At 42.9% G+C, this 17787-nt stretch overlaps 2 protein-coding genes across 4 annotated transcripts in view; one reads left to right on the top strand and one right to left on the bottom strand.

The window, feature by feature from the left end:
* The window catches only part of CARMIL1 (capping protein regulator and myosin 1 linker 1), a 333351-nt gene extending 332153 nt beyond the window's left edge, over window positions 1-1198 (bottom strand). The window contains exon 1 of the mRNA XM_028479533.2: window positions 1110-1198. Coding sequence (XP_028335334.1) covers window positions 1110-1149 — 40 coding nt within the window. The 5' untranslated portion in view covers window positions 1150-1198. The remainder of the gene's footprint in view (window positions 1-1109) is intronic.
* The window catches only part of LOC102977564 (cytidine monophosphate-N-acetylneuraminic acid hydroxylase), a 295804-nt gene that overhangs the window by 108314 nt on the left and 169703 nt on the right, over window positions 1-17787 (top strand). The window lies entirely within an intron of this gene.

The following is a 17787-nucleotide window of genomic DNA, read 5'->3' on the forward strand; positions in this document are numbered from 1 at the left end:
GCATCGGCAGGCGGACTCTCAACCACTGCGCCACCAGGGAAGCCCAACATCATCTTTTCTGAGCTGTAGGCTGTGTAGTGTGCCAAGGATGCGACAGTAAGGAATATAGGTCACTGGGGCTCAAAACACACGCACACAGAAACACATACCTTGTTACAATACAACATGCTACACACACACACACACACGCTTAAACGCTTGGTTTTCCGAACACTCTTCCCCCCAAACCTCATTTGAGCTCTGCCATTTTAACCTTCCACTTAAGTTAAACCCCAAGACAAAATATTCAGCCCCCCCCAAAAAAACCCTCAAGGGACTCAAACAATGGGTCACCTTGCATAGGGTACCACACACGGGTTCCCTAAGAGATCCAGGATGGGGAGAATCGGTAGGTTAATCATTACTGAAATAAGGCTTTTTATCATTAACCCTCAATTTCCTGGCCCGAGTTTGCGTCAGTCCTGTAACCCTTTCGCTCCCAGTTCGCTAGGCGAAGCCACGCCTTGCTAGGCTCAGTCATTATACCGGACTAGCGCCCCCCTCCCCCAAGTCTGTACGTCACAGGGGCACCTCCCGCCGGTTATTTCCTGGGGACAGGGTGGTCCTAGCACGTGCCAGAGGCGACCCACTGTGCGCTCTCCAGCCGACCCGGTCCTGGGCTTTCCCGGACTTCCCGAGTTGGGGACACTGGGCTGGGCGCTGTAAAGGATTCTCCTCGCTTCCAGAACTCCCCAGACCCTGGCAGACCTCCCCCTTCCTTCGCCAACCTGGACCCCCGGTCGCGGCGGAAGGAGGCGCCTGGGGGGGGTGTCCCAGCGGCGCAGCAGAGTGCGCTCCCGGGGCTCCCGATTCCTCCCCGCGCCGGCCCTCTCCGGACTCGGCTTTGCAAGCGGTCAGATGGGAACAAACTTCCCGGCGCCCCCCAGCGACCCTGCCCGACACCACTCAGACCCCAGAGGCGCCGGGACTTCGCGGGACGCACGGGAGGGCAGAGGTGGGAAGGGCGGTGGAGGTGAGGGGGAGGGGGAGGTGGAGGTGAGGGGGACGCAGAGGGGGAGGTGAGGGGGACGCAGAGGCAGAGGGAAAATCAACCACCGCGCGACTCTTACCTATCAACTCCCTGGGCACCTCGGAACTCTCCTCGGTCATGGTGGCCTTCTAGGTGCGGGGGTGCTGCAGGTCCAACTCTGATTTACAGCTCCCCACCCTACCCTGAACCCCTCAATTTCTTAGAGGCAGATGCAGCTTGCAAATGGGAATAGGCAAGAAAACGGGGGCGGAGATAGAATTTTGCCGCGCCCCCCGCCCCACCAAAAAAAAAAAAAAAAAAAAAAAAAAAGAGAGTTGCAAATCCGAGGTGGGTTTGCGGCTGCTGCTACATGACGCCTCCTTGCAGTTCCTGGCGGCGGAACGGAGACCCGGCAAGATTGGGAGCGGGCGCGGGGCGGCTGCGGCTCGCGGCTCCCGGCGGCGCTGCTTCGGCAGCTGGCAGCTCCCGCCCGGTTCCGGCGTCGCACCTACGGCCCTAGGTGAAGGCGGAAGGCGTGGGGAGAGGCGGGGAGAGCGGCGCGGGGCGGGGGACTAGGGTTTCCTCGCGCTCCTGCCGGGCTTCATCTGGGCGGGGGCAGCTTCGGCGCTCCTCCTCCTGCTTTTCCTCCTCCTCCTCCTTCTCCTCCTGCTCTCCTCCTCCAGCGTTTCCTCCTCACCTCGCGAGACCCGGCCTCCCGCGCCCAGCCTCACGTTCCCCGGCGTGGGGCGCACAGCCCGGAGGCACGCGGCGCGGGGCTGCTGCGGCGGCGGGCACTGTGCCCCTCCTCGCAGCCTCCCTCCCGAACCGCCGAAGCCCTGCGTCTGCAGAGGGGGCGAGAGAGCCCGGGAGCCATCTGCTGGCTGCTGGGGAGGATAGCCGGGTGGGCCTCGGCTGCCCGATTCCCCGTCCCCACCTCCCGGCGGGCGGAGGGCGCCAGGGGATGGGAGGCTGCAGGCTCGCGCAGATTCCGCAGACCCGTCTGCACGGAAACCGGGTCTTTCTGGGAGACCCTCTGCACTCTTTCCTTTTTCAGCCCTCCCTGTGACTGCTGACATTTCCTCAACGTTATTAATTTTCCATTTCTGGGGAGCAGGAACTAGACGAAACCTGTAAACACTAACCATATGGTAAGAAAACACTTTTTTGTACGCTCAGCGGGCGCGCCGCCGCCGCCGTTTCCCATCTCAGACACTCGAAGTGGGAGAGCGCCCGGAAAATGCCTTTCACTCGCTGCGGAACCTCCTTTAACCCCAGGGCATATTCGGGCAGCTGAGCGTAATTCACAAAGGCCAGAATAAGCCTGCTGATAGGTCTGATGGACCTGGCCCAACTCTCTCCGACTTTCCCTCGGCTCCACCCCCGGAGTGGTGGAGCAACTGGGCAACTTCTCGCCTCAACTGCTGCATCAGTGCCTGGCGGCTGGGAATGCCTGTCGAATCAGGTTCTGTTTCTAAAGGACGGAAGGAGGGGAGGGAGAAAAGGAAAGGGAATCCTACGCATTGATAGTCTGGTTTTAAACACTGCCGTCGACCTTGGATCCCCAAGAATCATCTTCAGCCCCTCCGCCAGGCGTTACCGTTAAGGCATTTACCAATCTGGCCCCTTCCCACTCTTACAACCTGACTCTCCAAAACTAGTTGCTATTTGCTTTTCCCTTCCTTTTAAGGTTATCTGATTCTTACCTATGTTTTCAATTCCAGCCCAATGTGTACCTTCTTTGTGAAGATTTTCCAGGGATTTACAGATCACTGTGATCCCTCTATTCAAAACCGCTAGAATATATTGCCTGAAACACTATTTTCTAAGCCCAACCACACAGTGCCTTGTTTCATTACTTGTGTATTTGTCTAGTTTTACTACTTAACTCTTGCTTTGTTCCCTGAGTTTGTGTTTGTCTGCCCAACTAGACTGTGGGCGATTTAAGGGCGAGAGTTTATCTCAGACTTTTGAACCTCTTCAGCAGATTTGTGCAAAATAGGTGTTCCGTAAACATTTGTTAACTTATTGGTTTTAGAGCTTTGGACCTCAGACTCCCTACTGTTTCTCAAATGTTGGCGATTTATTGAAGATAGACCTGTCCTTTACGCATTAAATATCTTTTTATGCAATAAATGGAAATTAACATCTCAAAACCATCTTCCATTCAACTGTGGGTGTTAAAGAGGATTTTTCTGGCACTTACCAATGAAGTTTCAGAAATTGCCCTGAAGGTTCCACACCATGTGGTAACTCGTGAAAATAAAGACAAAACTTTTTTCCCCCTTGGCCTGGGGTGGTCAGAAGAATAGTATGGCATTCCTGTAATTCAGTGCTCCTTGGTGCCTTTTAAAGGAAGCTGGGGTTTCAACGAAGAATCAAGTTTTTTCACTGGAGCAGGATCCTGATTGACTCCTACACCTCTGAAGGCATGGATTCAAATGAATCTCCTATATTAATGCTCAAAAATGACTGATTTTGGAAATGAAAATCATTTCCTTCTTGGGAGCAAAACTCAAGTATGTTTCAGAATAGCAAGCAGAGAACTCAAAGGAGCACTGTTTATAACACTGTAAAACCCAACAAGTGGTAAATGTCCCCGGCACAGGACAACCGAGGAGTCAGCTTAGAGAATGCATTTTGAATTCTGAAATGTGCACTCGTTGACTGAAATCTGCCCACTCCCTCCAATGCTGCAATCTTTCCTCAGCATCTCTGCCCTCCAACTTCCATGCTTTTAAGTTTACCCCTGCCATTGTGCTCTTGATTAAGAGAGTGATTAACCACTACCTGAAACTAATTGCCACTCTAAATGTGGTTACCTACAGCTTCATCTAACATGTATATATGTGGCTTTGTTTAAGTCTTATAACTAGCACTGATGAACTGAAACCTCTTGGTCAGAAAGGAAGAGAAAACCGGCTTTTCAGGGAATATCTACTGCACCTGAACTTTTAAAATGTTAAACACAATCGCAACAAATTTAACACATACCCAGAAACAAAATTATTTTGGAAAACTATACATGGACTTTTATTTTTAGTTCCAAGGTATACATTCATATCTCTATTGTATATTTTGTAGTGCATTATGGTGAGAAAATATGCTATGAATTTAAAAATCTGCTGAAAATACTTAATGTCTATAATGGTCTAACATACTCTCATTAGAACCATATTATATAGGGACTTCCCTGGTGGTGCAGTGGATAGGAGTCTGCACTCCCAAGGCAGGGGGCCTGGGTTCGATCTCTGGTCAGGGAACTAGATACCACATGCATGCTGCAACTAAGACCCAGTGCAAACAAATAAAATTTTTTTAAAAAATGAACCATATCGTATAATGATTAAACCCATGGAGACAAAACAAAAGTTAAGAAATCAGCAAGCTAACAGCAGCAAAAAAAAAACCTCCACTATTTACCCAAATCCATTTCTGATCTTGCCTACTGCCTTAAGAACTGGTTTTAAAACTGGAAGATATTCAGTTATGTGGGAACCAATGACATTTCCACTCCCCAAGAAGTGACTTGCAGACTAACTTCCCACCCTTAGCAACTACTGTCGGTCTGGGGTCTGCTTAATGAGGTGTGTGTTTCTCAACTGGGTTAATTAGACCTTTCAGGGAAAGTACAAAATGAAATACTAAGCTTATAAACACCTCTAGGAAAAAATTAGTTTATCTCCGATTAGAAGACAGTGAGAGGTAAATGTCTATTGGACAATATGCCTTTAAAGTATTTACAAGTGATATTATATTAGATTTGCTTGAAAACTAATCCATGGGAGAGGGGGGTGTTTGTGGAGTGGGGTGGGGGACTGAGTAGAGCTACACATGAAACAAGAGGGGCCCTGTACTGATTTTTGTTGTAGCTGGATAATGGGGTACATGGGAATTCATTGCTCTCACTTTTAAGTGTGTTTGAAATTTTCAGTCATCATCATAATCAGAGCAAATTCTCAACAGATATGACCAAGAGAGAGGAAAGTCAACTCAGTCATTAATGCAGAAAATATCTATTTGAGTGTGCCATTATCAGAGCTCATAGTACAATTGTTTTCCATATTCAGAACACTTGAACAGAGCGCTTCAACAGATGCGATAGTGCTGTGATTCAAAGAAGCAATTGTTTTCATTTTAATGATAATGAAATCAGAATGCACTTTATAATTGTTGTAGGCAATTAACATCATGCTTCTCATACCCCACCCCCAACACAAATACAAAATCTGCTATCAGATCACTGGTGCATCTAACAACTGATGACCTCTGACAAATAAGGAGATAAGGATTTAGCATATTTGAGTTACCCAGTGACCCCTTAGGTTAGAAGGTATACTTACTATATCTTTGTCACAACTGGGCATAAATTCGGATTTGTGGGGTAACTTGCTCAAAGTTGCAAGGGTTGAACCTAGATTTGAGCTCTCCAGGCCAAAATTCATTTCAGTATGCCACTTCACCAGCCCCTTGGTCTGTGTTCCATGGAAAGTGTAAAGATGGCCAAGGTTGGGCCCCACCCACTCACAAGGAGCTCCACCTCTAGAAGGAAAATTAAGGTGACCTTCGATTGCCCTGCAACTAGTCCAGTGCTGACCACGCAGTAGGTGGTGAGCTAGTTGAATCTAATTGAGCAATTTTAGAAAATAAGATAAATGAAAAATGTGCAGGGCTTCCCTGGTGGTGCAGTGGTTAAGAATCCACCTGCCAATGCAGGGGACATGGGTTCGATCCCTGGTCAGGGAAGATGCCGCATGCTGGGGAGCAACTAAGCCCGTGAGCTGCAACTACTGAAGCCCTCACACTCCAGGGCCTGCGTGCAACAAGTGGAGCCACTGCGAGCGATGAGAAGCCTGGCCCCGCTCGCCGCAACTAGAGAAAGCCCACGCGCGGCAACGAAGACCCAATGCAGCCAAAAAGAAAAAGAAAAATGTGCTAGTTAGGTGCAAAATGATGTGTTCAGTATATGCTATAGAAATTCATAGAGGTGGTGGGGAGAGAGCACTAAAAGGAGGAGAGTTGTTTTCTAATGTCACTCAACAAATGTGAGGGGAAGCACTTACTGTTCGCCAGAGGATATAATGGTGAATTACACAGAGGCTTCATGGAACCCTCAAGAAACAGTCTGGGGGGCAGGGGCGGGGGGAGAGAGAGAGAGAGAGAGGCAATTACTATAAGTGCGGACGTGGAGAAAAATAGAATTATGGAAATGAGAGGGTTGGGGGGGGAGGAGAGAAAGGGAGTGAAAATGTTCCTGGTAGCAGGAACAGCATGTGTAGAGGCCAGAAGACAAGATAAAAACATTGAGAAACTGAAATAAATTCAGTGGTTTTTTTGGCTGCGTGGGGTCTTACTTGCGGCAAGTGGGCTCTTCGTTGCGGCGCGTGGGCTTCTCTCTAGTTGTGGTGCACAGGCTCCAGAGCACATGGGCTTTGTAGTTTGCGGCACGCAGGCTCTCTAGTTGAGGTGTGCAGGCTTAGTTGCCCCGGGGCATGTGGACTCTTAATTCCCTGACCAGGGATCGAACCCTGGTCCCCTGCATTGTAATGCACATTCTTTACCACTGGGCCACCAGGGCAGTCCCAATTCAGTGGGTTTTAATCAATAGAGATGGAGTAGGAACAGAAGGTTAAAAAAAAAAAAAGGACCGTACCATGCAGGACCTCATGAACCACTAAATGAGCTTGAATTTCCCAAAGAGCAAAGGGTAATTCTTGAGAGATTTTGAGTAAGACAGTATCACACCAGATTTTCTTGTTTAAAAAGATTACCTAGTTGGAATAATTAAAAAGACTGGAAGGGAGGCAAGGGTATTCTAAGTAGAGAAGTTAGGAGGCTGTTGCAATCATGAAGCAAAACAAAAACACCATAGTAATGGTGACAGCGGATGGACAGATCTGAGAGCTGCAGGTGCGGGAGGGGAGGAGGAGACGGGGAGGCCCAGGGTCTCCCCGTCAGGAGGCAGTGGTTGCTAACTGGAAGAGGGAGCCTGGAGGAGAGCATATGTGGTGAATCAAGATGAGGGGTTCGGGTTTGGTCTGAAGGGGTGGAGGTACTGTGGGACATCCAAGGGAGATGTCCATCAGGTGAATGGATATGGAAGTCTGAAGTTCAGGAGACATTCTGGTATGTAGACTCAAGATTCGTCAACATACGGCATATGAAATGATAGGATTTAGTAGGAAAATCTAGCTTATCTGATGAGATGATGGTGGGGGTTGGGTACATTGTTACTAAAGGCAACGTGCCTCTCGGGAAATGGGTGAGATCTAACAAGGCAAGTATATGCAGTATGAGAAGGAAAGGAACTCCGAAGAATTACAGGCATCCAGAAAAAGAAGAGCTGCAAAGGAGACTATAGCAGTTATCTCTTGCAGTGTAACAAATTACCCCCAAACTTGGCAGCTTAAATCAACAAACATTTAATATGTCAAAGATTCTGTGGGTCAGGAACCTGGGAGCAGCTTAGGTGGGTGGTTCTAGCTCATAGTCTCTCATGAGTTAGGATCAGGCTGTCAGGTGGGTCTGTGGTCAACTGAAGGCTCAACTGGGGCTTCCTCTGGTGTGGGCAGGTGTCAGTTCCTTACTGGTTGTTGGCTGAAGCCTCAGTTCCTCAGGACACACAGGGCTGCTTGAATGTCTTCATGAAGAACAGCTGGCTCCCAGAGTGAGTGATGGGGGGGCAGAGATAGAAAATACAGTGCCTTTTATAACTTTATCTTGGAAATGACATACCATCATTTCTGCTGTATTCTACTGTCACATAGATCAAGGAATCACCCCAGGACAATGAGAGAGATGACACAAGAATGTGAATACCAAGAGGCAGGGAGGGATCATTGGAAGCATCTTGGAAAATGGCTACTATAGAGTCAGTGAAGGACCAACCAGCGGAGAAGTAGTTGGAAACCGGGAAGATAAGATGTCAAGTTGGGAAGATGTGAAAAAATAATATTTCCAAAAAGGGGAAACAGTTTAACAGTGTCATGTTTTACTAAAAAGTCAAATGTGATAAGGTAACATGTATTTGAATTTAGCAATAAGGGAAGCATTAATTTGTTTTTGTTTTGCGAAGAGATCGATTTTAGTAGAATAATGGGGGAAGAAGATAAATTGCAATGGGTTGAAGAGTGATTAGGAGATGGAAAAGGAGAGGAAAACAGAATGCAGATAACTCTGGAACTGGGGATATGAAGGAGAATAAAGGCAGAGGAGTAGCCAAAAGGCTGTATAGGAGGGGACCTTCTATTAAGCATTGAGGATTTAATACTTGCATTTATATAACTATGCTTCTTCCCAATGAGAGTAGAAGAAAAAAACACACATAGAATCCCTAATGTAAACAGTGGACTTTAGTTAATAATATTGTATCAATATTGGCAATTGTAGAAAATATACCAAACTAAAGTAAGATGTTACAATAGGGGAAACTGTAGAGAGTGAGGGGGTATATGGAAATTCTCTGTACTTTCTATTCAATTTTTCTGTAAATCCAGAACTGCTCTAAAAATAGTTTATCCACTTATATTAAAAATGCATAAAGCCACAAGGACAAAAGAAGATAGGAGACAGTAGCAAACTAGAAACTGTAACATTTTGGAAACTGGGAAAGTCAGTGGAGGAATGGTAACTAACTTAACAGACCAGGGAAAGACAAATTCTAAGCCAGAGGGGAGAAAGCAAATAAAAAGCAAGCTAATTTCTATAGCAGAGCCCAAGAAAAATCTCAGAAACTAGAGACATAAATGATCTCTGAATGCAGAAGTGCAGAATGAGAGAACAACTAAAAATAGGCTTGGTAAAGAGTTTAAAAGGAAGAGTTAGACACTCCATAAACTCCCCCCTCTATCTCACGCAGCCAGTCAGCTCTGCACTGCCTTAGACAGCAGGCTTACTCTTAGAAGAGATTGAAACCAAAAGGACCTAGTCTTAGAACAGCAGAAGGTAAAAGTGAGACATCATACCATACAGAAAAGAGGGAAATTTAGAGAAAAATCTACCTCCTAAATATAAAGCCACCACAAATTGTTTCTCTGCTTGATTCTTAAAAGTCTTAACAGCAGGGTTTATAATCCTGGCATCAGATTCCTCTCCTAGATTACTGACTATCCTTAAAAGAAAAACCTGTAGGATACTGATATGTGTTGATTTGCCAGTGAAAAGACCAGGTCCCCACCTGTCACCCTAAATTGAGCTCCACCAGTTGAGAAGCCCCATCCACTCATGTAGAGCTTCAGATCAGCTTTATTAAGCCTCACTGTTAATATAGACATCCAAGGAACACTGACATTTGAGGAAAGCCTCTATCATGAGAGCCAGAGACCAAAACAAACAAGCCTTAACAAGGATCATAGAAGAGCCTGGGAGCAAAAGAAAACTTAAGAATTCAGAGTGAGGGAACTTTTGCTTGAGGTCATGATGGAATAATAAGGATTGGACATTTCCTTCCTTCAAATACTAGAAAATAGTACAAAATATAAGGAACTACTGTTTTTCAGACGTTGAACATTAGATAGGACAGGACTGTGATCCTTGAAAGAAGGGAAGCAAAAGAAGTGAGCGCTACAATTGCCCCAGATTTCTACCTGGAAATAACTGGATGATGGGTGCAAAGAGGGGGACCCTCAACAGAGTCCACTAGGTCCAGGAGATGTAAAATTTGTAGAGAGAGAGGTGGCTGTATCTTGTGAGGTAGAGTTCCAAGGAGGAGGGAGCTGTACTGAAAATCAGATCAATAAATCAAATCAATAAATTTGATACAATTCTAGGTACACTGATCAAGACAAAAAGATACAAGATACAAATTAGCAATATGAGGAATTGAAGAGGAGGCCTCACTACAAACATTAAAAAGATATTAAGAGGATACTAAGAACAACTTAATGCCAATAAATTTGATAATTTAGTTGAACCATACAAAAGATAGAAATTCCCAAAATTGACTCAAGAACAAACAGAAAAATCTGAAGAGCCCTATATCGATTGAAGAAATTTATGTATATATTTTGGCCATGCTGCATAGCTTGTGGGATCTTATTTCCCCAACCAGAGATTGAACCCAGGCCATGGCAGTGAGAGCACCGAGTCCTAACCACTGGACCACCAGGGAATTCCCTCAAGTAAAGAAATTTGAATTTGAAATTAAAACCTTCCCATAAATAAAAGGAGAAATAATCACAAAACACCTCAACAGATGTGCACACACTCTCTCTCTCTCGCACACGCACACAAAGACAAAATTCAATACCCATTTATAATAAAAACTCCAAGTAAACTAGAAGAAAAGACAATTTCCTCAACTTGATAACAGGCATCTATAAAAAAAAACAAAAACAAAAACAAAAACCTATACCTAATGATATAGACTAAATGCTTTCCCCCTAAAATCAGGACCAAGAGAAGGATAGCTACTCTTCTTACTTGTAATTTAATATTAGGCTAGAAGTCTTAGCTATTCCAACAGGGCAAGCAAAATAAATGAAAGTCATAGTGATCAGAAAGGAATAAAAAGCTTTGTAGACAACATGATTGTGTTCATGGAAAATCCTAAGCAAATTACAAAAAAAAAGCTATGAGAAATAATAAGTGAGTTTAGCAAGATTGCAGGACACAAGGTCAATGTATAATCAATTGTATTTCTGTATGCCAGAAATGAAAAATTAGAAATTGAAATTTTAAAATTCTCATTTATGATAGCATAAAAAACATGAGATGTGTAAAGATAAATTTAATAAAATGTGTGCAAGACATGTACAATGAAAACTACAAAACATTGCTGAGAGAAAGTAAAGAAGACCTAAATAATTGGAGAATACAGCAATAACAATGGATTGGAAGATTCAATATGATTAAGGTGTTACTTCTCCTGAAATTGAACTAGAGATGGTAATGCAACCTCAACAATAATCATAACCGTATTTTCTGTAGAAATTAACAAGATGATTCTAAAATTCATATGGAAACTCAAAGAAACTAAGATGACCAAAAAATTTTGAAGAACAAAGTTGTAGAACTTATACTACCTAAATTCAAGACTTAAAGCTATTATAATTAAGATGTGTGATATTGGCATAAAAATAGACTTATAGATCAGTGGAACAGAGTAGAAAGTACAGAAATAAGCCCACACATATTTGATCTATTGGTTTTTTGTTTGTTTGTTTGTTTTTGTTTTTTAACAAATTGCCAAGGTAATTCAATGGGAAAGAGCAGTTTCTTTGATGAATGATTCTGGAATAACTGGCTATCCCCATGGAAAACAATGATCGGTGACCTTTATTTTATGCCATAAAAGATAAATTTCTAAATGGATCAAAAATTATTAAATGTAAAAGTTAAAGCTATACAAACCCCTGGAGGACAACACAGGAGAAAATCTTCACGGCTTTGAAGTAGGCAAAAAATTCTTGTATGCTATACATAAAGCACAAGCATAAAAGAAAAAATTGATAAATTGGACTTTATCAAAATTAAAAACTATTGCCCTTTGAATGACACTGTTAAAAAAGTGAGAAGGGAGAACATTTTCTTCCTTTTTTTTTTGACCTTGCCTCGTGGCTGGCGGGATCTTAGCTCCCCAACCAGGGATCAAACCTGGGGCCCCAGCAGTGAAAGCACTGAGTCCTAACCACTGGACTGCCATGGAATTCCCAGGAGAACATTTTCTCAATACGTATATCTGGCAAAGGATGATATATGGAATATACAAATATCGCTTACAACTCAATAAAAATGGGCAAAACATTTGAACAGCCATTTGCCCAAAGATATAGGAAATAAGCATATGAAAAGGAGCTGAATACCATTAGTCATCATAGAAATGCTAATTAGAACCACATTGAGATACCACCACTCCCACTAGAATGGCTAAAATAAAAAAGGTTGACAGTGTTGGTGAAGATACAGAGTAACTAAACTCTCATACATTGTTAGTAGGAATGTAAAATGATACAATTACTTTGGAAAGGATTTTGTCAGTTTCTTACAAAATTTACCAAATACTTAATATACAATCCTTCAATTCACTCCTATATATTTACCTAAGGCAAATAAAAAGGTATGTCCACACAAAGACTGATACATGAATATTTATAGCAGCTTTATTCTCCATAGCCAAAAAAGTGGAATCAAACTAAACATACACCACAGATGAATAGATAGACAAATGTAGCACATTCATACAATGGAATATGACTCAACAGTACAAAGGAATGAACTAATTTAATTGCAACATCATGCATGAATCTCAAAAACATGCTGGGCAACATATTCCAGACACAAAAGAGTACATGCTGAATGATACCATTTATGTAAAACTCTACAAAAAGGACTTCCGTCGTGGTCCAGTGGTTAAGAATCCCCCTTCCAATGCAGGGGATGCAGGTTTGATCCCTGGTCGGGGAACTAAGATCCCACATGCCACAGGGCAACCAAGCCCGTGTACCACAACTACTGAGCCCACACGCTCTGGAGCCTGTGCACCACAGCTAGAGAGAAGCCCGTGCACTGCAAGGAAAGATCCAACATGCCACAACTAAGACCTGAGGCAGTCAAAAAAAACCAAAACCAAAACAAAATAAACTCTACAAAAGACAAACCTAATCCATAGTGACAAAAAGCAGATCAGTTGTTACCTGGGGCCTGGGGCTCAGAGGTATTTGGGAAGGGGCCCAGGAAACAATTTGTAGTGATCAAAATATTTCATAACCTGATTGTGATTGTGGGAACAGAGTGCATACATTTGTCAAAACTCATTGAATCGTACACCTAAAATGGATGCATATTATTGTCTGTAAGTTATGCCACAATAAGGTTGTTAAAAATATCTATAATTATATCACCAGAGGTTTTTAAAAAAATCATTGCATCCATGAAAACGAAAGAATCCATGGGGATTCTATTTTAGAAATCAGAGAAGATAAAAGAGCTCTCAGAATTTTAAAATATACTACCAGGAATTTTCATTTCTGGAGGCCCTTGGGAAGAATCTGTTTCCAAGCACATTCAGGATGTTGGCAGAATTTAGTTTCTGGCAATTGTAGGACCCAGGGCTCCATTTCTAGAGAAGCTGCTGTCAGCCAGGGCCCATTCTCAGCTCCTAGAGGCTATTCACATTCCTTCACATGTGCCCCCTCCCCATTTCAATGCTGGCCAAGATAAAATCCCTTGCATCAAATCCCTCCTCTCTCATGTTGCAAATCTCCTTTGCCCCTGAAACACCTGTTCCTTTTAAGAGCTCACCTGATTAGATCAGGCCCACCAAATACAGTCTCCTTTTTGTCAATCACTTGTGCTGTATTAACATACCCTAATCATGGCAGTGATGTCCCATCTTATCTCAGGTCCCTTCCACACTATGGGAGAGGGAATGTACAAGGGGAGGGGTCTTTGGGGATGATTTTGGAATTCTGCTACCACAATAAGGCTGGCCTAAAACTTAGAGAAAAATAATTAGGATGAAATTTCAACAAATTATTATGTATGGATGCAGACTGATGAGCTACACTTGTTTTTGCTTTGCTTTGCTGAATTTATGGGTGTGTGTGTGCTTGTGTTGTATTTTTAGCATATTGGTCCATTACAAAGTCAAGCAAGGATATCAAACTGTTTTTATTAGTGAATTTAAGTATTTTCCATACTCTTTCTCTTTTCAATTGATACCTGTGTACTCAGGATTAGGCTTTATTTCGCTTATCTCTTCTGGAACTTGATATCAGGAAGCATTTCAAGTAGGGGTCTTTGAAGTGGGAGTAAAAAATAAGTCAAGTTAAAAGCAAAGACAGGGACTTCCCTGGTGGCACAGTGGTTAAGAATCCACCTGCCAATGCAGGGGACACGGGTTCGAGCCCTGGTCCAGGAAGGTACCACATGCTGCAGAGCAGCTAAGCCCGTGCACTACAACTACTGAGCCTGTGCTCTAGAGCTCACGAGCCACAACTACTGAAACCCGCATGCCTAGAGCCCACGCTCTGCAACAAGAGAAGGCACCGCAATGAGAATCCCACACACCGCAACAGAGTAGCCCCCCAGCTCTGCAACTAGAGAAAGCCCGCATGCAGCAATAAAGACACAACGCAGCCAAAAATAAATTAAAAAAAAAAATCACACACACACACAAAAGTGAAGACAGTTCATGACATTTTTTCAAATTCTCTTAATTAAAAAATCTAGCAACCAAGATGCCCTTCAGTACATGAATGGATAAATAAACTGTGGCACATCCAGATGATAGAATTCAATGCTAAAAAGAAATGACTTACCAAGGCATAAAAAAACATGGAGGAATCTTAAATGCATATTACTGAGTGAAAGAAGCCAATCTGAAAAGGCTACTTACTGTATGATTCCAACCATGTGAAATTCTGGGAAAGGCAACCCTGTGGACACAGTAAAAGATCAATGGTGGCCAGGGGTTTGAGAGGAGGGAGGGATGAATAGGAGTTCAAGGATTTTTAGGCCAGTGAAACTACTCTGTATGATACTATAACGGTAGATACATTTCATCATATATTTGTCCAAACCCTAAGAATGAACAACACCAAAAGTGAACCCTAGTATAAACCATGGACTTTGAGTGACAATAATGTGTCCATGGAGATTCATCAGTTGTAATAAATTACCACTCTGGTGCTGGATGTTGATAATGGGAAAGGTTGTGCATATGTGGAGGCAGGGAGTATATGGGAAATCTCTGTGCCTTCCACTCAGTTTTGCTGTGAACCTCACACTGTTCTAAAAAAAGTAAGTCTACTTTAAAAAAAAAAGTAATAATACCAACAGTAATATCTGCCACTTAATGATGCTAACTAAGCCCTTGACATATTTCATTAGCATTGTTTATATCCTATTTTCCCTTGTTCAGTTTCATCACATGAATTTTCATAAAAATGAGACTACTGCTGCTTAGTTGCTCATCAGCTCAGACTGTGGAGCTCTCCCCAAAAGAGTAACCTTCCTGTGAGACAGCACTCTTCATTAGTATTGAATAGAAAATGTGTGGGATGTTTTGGACTGCGAGTGGAAATACAGTTTGCCTCTTTAATTGAACTCTTGAGATTGTATGGAAATCATCTCTTCCCCGTAGCACCTTAATCACTCCCATATGGATGAATTCATTCAATAAACACCTGTCTTTGCATATCTGGATTTTCGCTAGAAATAGCGGTCCCTGTTTGGGGGAACATTTGCTGTTTAAGCAGTTCTCAAAAGCGTATGAAAGGATCCCTATCTACAGACCCCTGAACCCCAACTTCATCCCCCAGTGTTTCTCGCCCACATCTTTTCTAGAAGTGAAGTAAGCCGACTCTGAGGCTTTTAAATTCTGAATTCTGGCTCCTTCTAACTGAATCATTCCAGCTCATTCTAACTGAGTCATTCCAGAGGTCCGGAGGTCTTGAAACAATGTCTCCTTTGTCCAGGAAACAATAAGCTTAAGTCAAACTGTTCACTTTCTAATAGCCCTGGGGTTCCCTTGGCTATCTAGGTAGAAACTCCATTAGCAAGCCAAAATACCCCTTGGATAAATAGGAAATCTACAAATAATTCACCACTACTTTGAGTTAGTACAACTAGGAAGTTATCAGACAACCAAGATACTCTAAAAGTGATCTGTGAGAAAAGCAGCAATTTAAAAAATCTGCCCAATTTATGGCTTTCTTTCAAATGATTACCTTAAGTGCGTATTGCACCCTTTGTTAAATTTTCAGTTATTTAGATCTCCTTTTTCTCTGTTGTTAAAATTTCTCTGTTTTTAATATTATTATTGCTCTATGAAGAAATACCTCTTTTTAAAAATTAATTTTTATTTATATTATTTATTTTTGGCTGCTTGGGTCTTCATTGCTGCGCACTGGGCTTTCTCTAGTTGCAGCGAGCTGGGGCTACTCTTCGTTGCGGTGCGCAGGCTTCTCATATCGGTGGCTTCTCTTGTTGCGGAGCACGGGCTCTAGGCACATGGGTTTCAGTAGTTGTGGCACACGGGCTCAGTAGTCGTGGCTCGTGGGCTCGAGAGCTTAGGCTCAGTAGTTGTGGTGCAAGGGCTTAGCTGCTCCGCGGCATGTGGGGTATTCCCAGACCAGGGCTCGTACCTGTGTCCTCTGCATTGGCAGGCAGATTCTTAACCAGTGTACCACCAGGGAAGTCCCAGAAATACCTCTTTTAACCGTCTGATTTGATTCCTATTTTGGCAAATTGACACTGCCAAGTGGCATGAGAACAGTATGTACCGTACTGAATAAAAACAACATTTATGGTTCCTCCTTCGTGCTGAACAATTTAAATCTTTTCTCATTTAATCCTCAAGACAATTTTTACTATCTCCATTATTCAGGTAGGGAAACCACCCCAGAGAGGTTAAACGACTGTCCCAAGGTCGCATATCAACACCACAGAGTAGCTCTGATTTACAGGTTGGGTTTAAAATGTGGTATTTCCATTTATTTCTAAAGCCAATAAGCTGCTTAAACAACTGACTACTACTGCCACCTGCTGGTAGCTATCTGAGTTGCTCTTCCTCAGGTTGCACTACAGGCACAAGTGATTCTGACACACACACGTGCCATCTATCATGCTGGCGTCCAGAACAGTGCCTGACACATAGTAGACGCTCAAAATTTGTGACACGAATCTCCGGGAGATCCCAGGAGAATTTTGGTTGATAAAATCTCTCAAGTTGTTCTTTAACTCCGCAAATAACCAAATCCAGAAAGAATATGAAGGCTACCTCCACATAAGACAATGATATTGTTGTAGACTGTTGACTCCATCAATTGTGCCAGCTCTGCATTTATATACACACTTCATATTTCATTGCTTTAACCTAGTTTATCAGTTGAGTCTCACTCTTACGTTTCAATCCAGCTCTACTATTTGTACTGTATAGATTTCAGAAAGAATCTTACTTTTACCACTGAAAAGGACCTGAGAAATCCTGGCTAGTGTTCCTCAAGTCCTGTTTCAAAAGATGGTGATACAAAAGTGTTTCATAGATAAGTAAGTTTCAGCAACGATGCAATAAATGAAGTTCCAATGGTTTCTTCACAGAAACCAACGTAGAACTTCTTAGAGTAATTACTGTGCCTTAGGGCTTTCTGAAAGAAGGACTATATGATACAGCACTTCCCAAATGTACTTGACTACTGAATTCTTTTCCATTAAACTTCTGTTAATATCTCAAGGAATGTTAGTGTTCTGTGGAACTCAATTTGGAAAGCTCCAATATCCCAATTCCAGTTATAACAGATGGAGCCGAATGAGAATAATTTCCTTAATATCATTCAGCAGAGCTAGGACTCTCATTTTAAGTGTTCTTTTCACAATATCACTCTTGTTCTATGTAGTTTCTCCATATGAAAAACAAACACTAATACCTACTGACAGGTACAGAACTTTACAGGTATAAAGGGATGTGAAGTAACATTTAATGAGTGCTATTATGTGCTCTTTTCTCCCCCTCCCCCCTGCTATCAATGGGCTAAACATTCCAGACCTTATGACGGTTGTATTTCACACCATGAAATAATAAATGAGTCTTCTTGTTTAAACATATCCCTCTGTAGGATTGGTCAATGAGAGTCTGCTCTGAGAGATACATCTTGTTGATTTTCGATGTATCAGCCACATTGGCCTTTTTTATTTTCTAGAAAGTTAAACCATTTCCTGCCCTAGACCATTCATACATCCTGTGTCCTTTTCTATTCCTCCTGTTTTACTTCTCCCACTGGACTTCAACTGCATAGAATTAGCTTAATCATAACTTCTGGTTGATAATACACCATCATCAT

Source organism: Physeter macrocephalus, chromosome 18 (genome assembly GCF_002837175.3).
Source record: "Physeter macrocephalus isolate SW-GA chromosome 18, ASM283717v5, whole genome shotgun sequence".
Taxonomy (NCBI): domain Eukaryota; kingdom Metazoa; phylum Chordata; class Mammalia; order Artiodactyla; family Physeteridae; genus Physeter; species Physeter macrocephalus.